The sequence below is a fragment of the Poeciliopsis prolifica genome, unplaced genomic scaffold, assembly GCF_027474105.1.
Source record: "Poeciliopsis prolifica strain line A6 unplaced genomic scaffold, Auburn_PproV2 SCAFFOLD054, whole genome shotgun sequence".
Taxonomy (NCBI): domain Eukaryota; kingdom Metazoa; phylum Chordata; class Actinopteri; order Cyprinodontiformes; family Poeciliidae; genus Poeciliopsis; species Poeciliopsis prolifica.
The window spans coordinates 635,037-644,083 of record NW_026562429.1 but is presented as its reverse complement, the minus strand read 5'-3'; the positions used below and the strand labels follow the sequence as shown (position 1 = coordinate 644,083).

At 39.1% G+C, this 9,047-nt stretch overlaps 1 protein-coding gene across 1 annotated transcript; it reads right to left on the bottom strand.

Moving 5' to 3' along the window:
* Positions 1-928: 928 nt before the first annotated feature.
* Positions 929-4,389, bottom strand: LOC129378904 (frizzled-7-A-like). Its single transcript, XM_055059408.1, has 2 exons — positions 2,448-4,389; positions 929-975 (listed from the first exon to the last, which is right to left on the bottom strand). Exons 1-2 carry the CDS (start codon positions 4,114-4,116, stop codon positions 929-931), a joined length of 1,716 nt encoding a protein of 571 aa, XP_054915383.1. The 5' UTR covers positions 4,117-4,389.
* Positions 4,390-9,047: the final 4,658 nt, after the last annotated feature.

Genomic DNA, 9,047 nt, shown 5'->3' with positions numbered 1-9,047 from the left:
ACCTTCTGATTGGACACATTTCATTTATTTATTAAATTCAGTTTAATGAAGAAAATTCAAATTGAAGTGGATAATTAAATTGACTTGAACTGATTTAAATTCAATTAAATTAAATTGCACTGGATTTAATTCAAATATATTGAATTCAGTTCATTGAATTTAACTGAAGTAAATTAAATTGAATTAATTTCAGTAAATCAAATCGAATTGAACTGAGTTGTTTATTTGACAGGATTTATGCTGAAAATCCTCATAATTTGGCCAAAATGTAAAATTTTTCATCTTCAGTAACTGAAATAAATCAGCAGCATCATATAAAATGAATATAATAATACAATATAATTAAAGTGTAAATAATCAGCAGACTGAATAATGTACAAAGGAGGAAAATGATATTCATACCAACATATAGTAAAAATATTCAAGCATCTAAATAAAATGTGAACGTTTCAGATTTATGATGCAGATATTTCTGTTATGGCGTCAATCCAGTTGTCATGGCAATGATGAGGGTATGTAAACTTTTGACCACAAATGGTTCTTCTGTGACAGAGTGTCTTCGGTCAGAGGTTTCCTTCAAATCGCTGTAATACTGACTGCTACAGTCTATGAAGAAGCTTGTATTTGGAGCTAAAGCCTTTATTTTGAAAGGACCTTTGTGATGTCATTGCAGGTTCCTCCTGGGTTCCTGCTGCTGCTGTGGCCTCTGAGGCTTCAGTCACAGGAACAGCCGCCTTCCTGCTGCTGCACTTCCTGAAGTAACAGCTCATCGTCTCCCAACACGATCAGCGTTTATTGCACTTATTTTAATGTTACACAGATATGAATATGTCAGAATCGTGATGCTGAAGTCAGTAGAAGTCTTTTCCTCTCCAGGAAGCAGCAGCAACGTCTCGATGTTCCTCCTGCTGCTGAGGAGGAAAACATTTCATCTCCCAACTGGGAGCAAAAACACTTTAGTACCAAACCCAGATGCTGACGGAGAACAAAGACAAAATACTGATGGAAAATGACCATTTTTCTGTAAATAAACTTTTGGATAAAACAAAGACAGCGTGAGAAATCACATGACCGGTTGGTACAACAGGCAAAACCCCTTTAAAAGTCAAACAGCTTAGAGTGCATCAGAAGATAAAGTAATTTTATATAAACTGATCATTTTTAAAGGTGAGGCTGTTTAAAATGTGGAGAAAGAGAAAAAACCTGGAGCTCAAACATTTTAACACTTTAAATCAGGAACAGAAAAACTTTTATTGTCACTGTGCACAAAACAAACCCAATTTAAAAACAGCAACATGTCAAACAGTTGAATAAAATAATAATTATTGATCTCAAAAAATGCAGTAGAAACACAAACAACTGGGATGTTTAGGGAAAATAAATCAGGTTTTACACAAATGATCAAACAGCTGGAGAAACTTTAAGGTGTTTGAATCGCAGTGAATCGATTCAAACACGATGTTCTGTGCAGTTTTTTTTTTTGTTTGTTTTATTTTTCCATTGTGTTCTGCATCCTGATTGGCTAAACAGTCTCTCCGCTTCTGTGTGTCAATAACGTTGCATGTATGGAAAACAGCTTGTCGAATTTAAGTTTGCAAATTCTCTTGCGATTTCAAGTTTCTCTAAAACCCATAATGTCGACAAAAAGCCTCCTGCTGTGAGGCCCAAAAGGCAGAGGAAGATTCTAACCATCGCAGAGAAACTTAAAGGAAAGCAGAAGCTCTGCAGCTGCAGCTTCTCAAGACTGAGCCGTTCATTTCATTCTCTAATCGGTGGCGGCATGTCTGTCGGTTTAAAAGAATCTTTTTGCCCAGAAGAAAAAAAGCCACAACAACATAAAACTGTTCTGCACCGCGGCTGCAGAGCGGCTCAGGTAGAAACACACCTGAGTCACTTTGTTCTGCTGCACTTTCTGTTTTTTTCATAATCATTTGTCATTTTCTCCAGTTCTGATCCAAGGACTCTGGTCGCGGTGCTGATGTCCGCAATTTGAAGCCTTCAGTTCGTTTTGATGATTAAATGATTATTTTACAGTGCTGTAGTTATTTGTAAAACTTAAAAAAATAAATAAACAGAATGTTTATCCAATATTTTTATTTGTTAAACAAATGCCAGGGCCTGTAAAAGGTTTTATTCTTTGGTTTCAATGTATTATGGAGTATTTCATTGTATAATAATTGTAAAATAAATAAAGTTGTTGGAACGAAACCCGCGAAAAACGAGGCTTCACTGTACAACAAAACAAACTCAATAATTTGAATAACAGGAGCTGATAATGTTCATTCATCTGTTACAAGTGAAAATAATCTACCAATTTATTTTGATATTCATCAAAATTATTGATGAATATTTGTCATCAATATTAAGTTTTATTAAGTTTTTTGAGTGCATTAAGATATTTGAACTAGATCAAAAATATTTGTCAACATTTTGTGTAAAACTAAAACCTCCATCAGTTCGTTTGGGTTCTGCAGATTCTTTTCGGTTCGGCTCCGGACCCGGCTCTCCGTTCAGGTTCGCTCTGTTGGAAAAGCGGCGCCACGTCCGAAGCGTCTTCCGGTTCCAGACCCAGAATCCGGACCCGATCCCCGCCGTGAAGATCGTCAGGTACTTGATCATGAAGACCGTGAAGTTCGGCGAGGCCGCCGGAGTGTTTCGGGTCGGGCATGGAGTGGCGAAGTGTCGGCAGGTCCGCATCCGCCAGGCGGCGTCCCACTGCGGCCGGAGCGCCTGTTCATACAGCAGGCAGGCGATGGCGGCCGCTTTGGAGGCCGCGTACACCGAGCCGAAGACGCCGATCCGCGCCATCAGCCTCTCCAGCCTCTCCGTCTCGGTGCCGTTATGCTTCATGATGGACCGGACCCGAAGCAGCGACACGAACCCGGCCAGCAGCAAGGAGCCACCGATGAGCAGGGAGACGGAAAGCGGCGCCAGGATGAATCCCCGCAGGCCGTCCAGGCTGGACGCTCCCACCGAGCAGACGCCGCTGAGCAGGTCGCCCTCCACCCGGCCCACCGCCAGCACCAGGACGGTCTTCAGCGCCGGAACCACCCAGGCTGCCAGGTGGAAGTAGTGAGCGCAGGCCTGGATGGCCTCGTGGCTCCACTTCATCCCGGCCGACAGGAACCAGCTGAAGCCCAGAACGACCCACCACACGGAACCGGACACGCTGAAGTAGTAAAGGACGACGAACAGGACAGTGCAGACGTCCTTCTCCGTCCCTTGGACCACCAGCCGGTACCCGTCCTTCCTGAACCGGGCCACACACACCGCCTTGTCCTCCAGCAGGAAGGCGGCGCTGTAGGCCAGCGCCACCATGAAGGAGCAGCCGGACAGGAAGATGACGGGCCGCTCCGGGTACACGAACCTCCTTCTGTCCAGGAAATACGTCAGGATGGTGAACAGCGTGCTGACGCAGCACAAAATGGACCAGAACCCGACCCAGACCCGGCTGAACTGGACTTCCTCCCGGCTGAAGTGCATCAGTCCTCCGGGTCTGTCGGACTCGCAGGGGGCGCCGCAGTCATCCTGACCCAGGAAGCGGTACCTGAGGCGGGACGGAACCTGGAGCTGCGGCGGGCAGGAGAACCGCTGCTCGCTCCACGGAGCCGGAGGCCGGGCGGTCGGGTTCGGCTCGGCCGGACCTTCAGAATTGCTCCTGTTCTGACCCACACAGATCTCTCCGGCTCCGTGGAGCGGGAAGTTCTGGCAGCGCAGCCGGTCCGGCCACTGGAAGCCGAACTTGTTCATGAGCTCCTCGCAGCCGCTCCGGGCCTGTTCGCACAGATACCTGCAGGGCGGGATGGCCCGGTCCAACACCGTGCACACCGGCGCGTACATGGTGCACAGAAAGAACCGCAGCTCCGCCGAACACTGGACCTGGACCAGAGGGTAGAACTGGTGCACCTCCAGGCCCGCGTCCTCCTGGTTGATGTGACCCAGTAGGTTGGGCATGATGGTCCGGTTGTAGGCGAGGTCGGTGCAGAGCGGGATGGAGATGGGCTGGCAGAAACCGGGCTCCAGAACCGAACTCCCGTCTTCATGCTGAGCCGATCCGGGCTGCAGGAGGAGCGTCAGGCAGAAGGTGGACCTCCAGAACCAGCTGCAGGTTCTCATCACAGCGTGCAGCAATGTTCACAGATAAAAAGAGAACGAGAGACTTCAGAGAAACTGGATCAGGAAGCAGCAACTCGTCCTGGTTTCATCCTGAATGACAGCATTTGGATCAAACATCAGATTTCAGATCCTTCCTCTCAGTGGGGGGTCCATCCTCCAATCAGAGGCTCTCTCTTCTCTGATTGGTCCATGCAGATCTGAAGGTGAGGCTGCAGATGCAGAGAAAGTGACTGAAGTCCAGCATTAATGATTAATTAGAAACTGCTGTTGAGAAAAAACAACCTAATAGTTTTATTTCACTACTCCAATAATTTTTGTGTCATTTATTTAAACGGTTTTGACAATAAACATATTTTTATATTAATATTAATGTTCGGGTCTAAACCAGTTGACAAGTTTCTCAAAATATTAACAAAAGACAAATTATCCTATATTTCTATCAAATTAATTTAATATCAATATGAATAAACTGTAGAAGTTGTGATTTGAGGGACAAAAATGACTTGAAAAGAGGAAATAATTAATCAATTGTTTTGCTATCATATAAATAATAATAACCAACAATAATTTAAAAGAAAAATAGCAAAAGAAAAAGTTAAAATAAATCACTTTTCTAGACGTTGAACTGAAATAAAATCTGCTCTGGATTTTATGAATTAAGTCCATAAATAAAAGATAAATTCCTCTTAGCTTCAGTTTTTAAATAGTCTTTAAAATTCCTCTGTTTTTATTTGACTGTAGTAAATATTATCATTTTTCTGTTTCTATTGTTCCTCATATAATAATATTAATATTTGAACACAAAGAATACATTTTTATTTTTAAAGTAAAGAAATGTATGCATGTAAAAAGCTAAAAATAAAAAACGTATTTTTAAAAATAAAATGCATCAGAGAAACATTTTGTAGAAGTGAACATATTTTTGCTCTTCATCTGATTTTTATTTTATCTTTGTTTCTGGTGATGAGGAGGAACCGTCTCACCTCCTCGTCTCAAACTCATTTATATATCAAATTCATCTGTGTTTGGATGCAGACTGGATTCTGTTGGAAGTTGAGGAAGTTCAGATGTAATCTTCTGCAAATAAACAAAAAGAACTGCAGGAAAAAAAGAAAACTGTTGTTTCAAAGAAAATTAGCATCTCAAAGTTCTCAACTCTAACAGTTCAGAAGCTGAAAATCAAAGACTTCAGACGTTTTGGTTTATTAATTACTCTATTCATTGATGCATTTTCTCCCCAGAAACTCAGAAAAACACAAACAGATTTAAATATGCAGCAAACGTGTTTGATCTCTGCGATCAATCAAATGTCGTCAGTAGATCTGATTTTCTGTCAGTCACAGGGATCTAAGAGTTGTGCTGCCAGATGGAGAATTATTCATTTATTATGCATGAAGTGTTCAAAACAAAAGAGCAAAAAACTTCAGAAACTTTCAGCACCAACATGAACATTTGGCTCCTTTGATAAATAAAAACTACAAAGAAATGAGAGAAAAGTGATTAATTACAAAACCAGTTGTTACAAACAGAAGGTTGGATGTTTCTACTCTGGAGATTAGAAATATCACAACAAATAAAAATAAACATAAATGTTACTAAAGCCCAACACAGTCTGAGGAATCAAACTTTTAAAGTTGTAAAAGTTTAACTATTTTCATAAAACTCATAGGATTATCTGAAAATAATGAATTATAGTGACCAAAGTTTAGAAATAAATGCAGAACTAACTGTCCTCTATTGCTCCTCCTGGAGACGAACGAGACATTTTAATAAATGATTTTTTAAAAATGTGTCTATAAACCTGATCACTGAAAACGGTGCAGTACACACGCCAGACCATTTGATGGCGCTGTAAGACTGCCACGAAACGACACTGAAAACAGCAGACAACACAAAATGGCGCCATGTTTGTTATTGGTGTGAGTGAGGCAAACATGCTGGTTATGGAGAGATGTAAAAAGATTAAAAGATAAAAACATGAAACCAGCTTTTTGAAATGTTCCACTCAGTTTCATAAATGATCATTTCTGGACTCCTGAACTCACTTCCTCAACAACAAAAACCTTTACAGATTCTCCTAAAATGGTCTGATTGTTTTTAATTATTCTTTTACTCGTTAGGTCCAAGATTCATGGATTAAAACATAGTAGAATTTCAACAAAAGAAATGTCTCTTTAGCAAAGTGCATAAAATAAATACATCTGGTCCAAGCACTGAGCCCTGTGGTGCTCCGCTAGGAAGCAACGTCTATCATTATCAGACAAACTGGAGTTTAATGTGGTTTAAAGAAAAACATTTTTAATTAAGTGAGAATTAAGCAAAGTTTCATGTAGGAGTTAAAAAGATCTGTCATGAACTGAGTTGGTAAATTTGGACCCGACTGAAGAACTTTTTACTTAGAAAAAAGACAACAAACCTGATGAGACAAGAGGAAAACAAAGAAGTATTTTCACCAAAATGAGAATCAGAAAAACGAGCCACGGACCTGGAAAGGAAACAAATGAGTGGAGGAGTATTAAACTCAGGAGGTGATGCCTGAACCCAGGACATAAACCAGAGCAGCACAGGCAGGAAAACCACTACTGAAAGATAAAGTGAAAAAAAAGAATTAAACTGCAGAATGATTAAAAGTCCAATCAGAGTCGGTTTTTCCCTGCAACATGAAAAAAAAGTTCAAATCTACTGGATTCATCACTGATAACTTCATTTATTCCTTCAGTATTTATGAGGATCTTTTCATTAATCAAGAGGAAACTTCAGACTGTCGTCAGGTATTTAAAGAAATGTGACTGAATTAATAACTTTACTGAAAGACTGGGAATCTGAAAACGTCTGGTCAGCACAACGGCTGCTGTTTTCTGTTTTAGTTGTGTTTTTTACACATTAGGCTTCATTTCTGTTTCAAAGACAAGAAAGGATTGAAAAGTTAAACTCTGCTCTGTCAGTGAGGAAACTTAATTAAATCATCTGCATTTATTCATGAAGCCGTTCAGAGACAAACATGCTCATTAATCTGATGAATGCTAAAAAATGCTAACAGGAAGTCCAGAGGGATCAGAGAGCAGATTTACATCCAGGAACATCCAGCAGCGTTTTGTCTGTTTGTCTGGAGGGATTGTTTTGCCCCTCGGCTTGTCTGATCAGGCTCAGACTCAGACTCATGCATTATCTGCAGAAAACTTTAAAATAAATGTTTGGAGGCTCAGGAGTCTCATGTGTTCATGCAACTTGACTCATTTCCTAATTTTCACTGTTGCAACTGCTAACTGTACGTTTTTATATAGTAGACAACCGTTAAAGTCATTGTTGCCTTCAGTCCAGCAAAATAACATTTTTTAGAGCCATTACTGTTACATAAGCTGCTGAAAAAAAGACAACTTATCATTTTGATCAGCATAGAGCATGAAATGTTGACTTCTTAAAGAAGAATCATTTAATTCCAATTGTGGAGGTTTAAAGCATAAAACCTTTGCAAAAGCAGGAAGGATTCATTTTCTCCAAGGGGATTTTGTGGATATTATGAGAAAAAAAAATTTAAAATAGTTTTTTTAAATAAAAAATTTACATGAAAACATGTTTGCTGTTTTTAGTTCTGTTGTGGAAATTCAACAGAATTATTCTATAACAAAAATGACTAAAACTAACATTTCCTAAATATATGTATTGTTAGAAATATTAGCTGGTTCTTTATTATTTTCACTGATGTTGATAAGATTTATTGGTGACGATATAAACCGAGTTCTGGTCAGTTATTACAATAACACTGTGTTGTTTCTCCATAGCAAACAATTCAACAATTAACCTTTGACCTTTAATAGACGTTTAATTAGCTCATTAAAGTAAAATTTAAGTGAAAAATATTCCAGCTAAATGTATTTTTTAGGGGTGACAGTAAATATGATGCTGCTGATTTCATTAAGGTCCTTATTTTTTAATAATTATTTCCATTGAATATGTGTTTATTCATCATTTATCTAAAATGATTTATTCTGTGGCTTCAGGTTTTAGCAATAAAGGCAACTTCTCATTTTAGTCTGTAAAATGAGAAGTCGTCTCATTTTACAGATTAACTAAGATTAAGTTTAAATGCTTGTTTGAGCAGCAGAGTTCAGTCGGATTTAAAGAAAGAACCAGATCCTCTACGGCGAGTGGAGAATGTGGAGGTTTATTCTAAACAGAGGAATCATGTGCATAAATTTGCACATTTACAGAATGGAGATGATTTCTATTTAGAAAGACGCTTTCACACGACTGAAACCACTGCAGGTACATCTTCATGTGACAAAAACCAAGGAATTTATGATTCACCTTTTCACATCTTTTTTATTTTTAGTTATTTTTGTGTGTGTGTTATTGCCTATGACAGATGTTATTCAGTTTCATTGTTTGCGTTTAAACAAAAGATTAAAATCAGGAACTGACACGGTAACATGCCGCTCTCCATCTTCAACCAGGCAGCATCAGGTGAAAGACATTTCTATCTTTTTTAAATCTTCACAACATTTTTATTTTATGTGTTGCTGATCAAGTTAAATATTGTGTTTACTGAGATCCAGTTTAAATGAAATTCATCCTGTAAAAACATGAAATCCTGCAAAATGCAGCAAAATTTGGTTTGTAACTTAACATCAAACTTCTTGGATGAAACTAAAACAAAATGTAACAAATACATGAGGGAAAAACTTCAACATTTTCTTTAAAGTGTGACTAAAACATTATAAACTGATGAAAACAGCAGATAGAAATAAACTCTGAGCAAAGAAACAGAAAATGCAGTGAAAGTTTTTATCAGCTCCATCAGACGGATCCCACAGATCGGTCAGAAACACACAGAACTTCATGTCAGATTTTATCTGCTGCTGAAAACATGAACCAACAAAATGTCAGAAAACAGAAACTTTATTTATTTTACCAGAAAGTTTTACATTCTA

Bases quoted from the DNA above. Each gene is read 5' to 3' on its own strand.
- LOC129378904 (XM_055059408.1), bottom strand. From the start codon at position 4,116: ATGAGAACCTGCAGCTGGTTCTGGAGGTCCACCTTCTGCCTGACGCTC. The intron at 976-2,447 runs GTTTTAGTTTTA...GTTCTCCGTCAG, and splicing joins ACCCAAACGAACTGATGGAG to CATCTGGGTTTGGTACTAAA.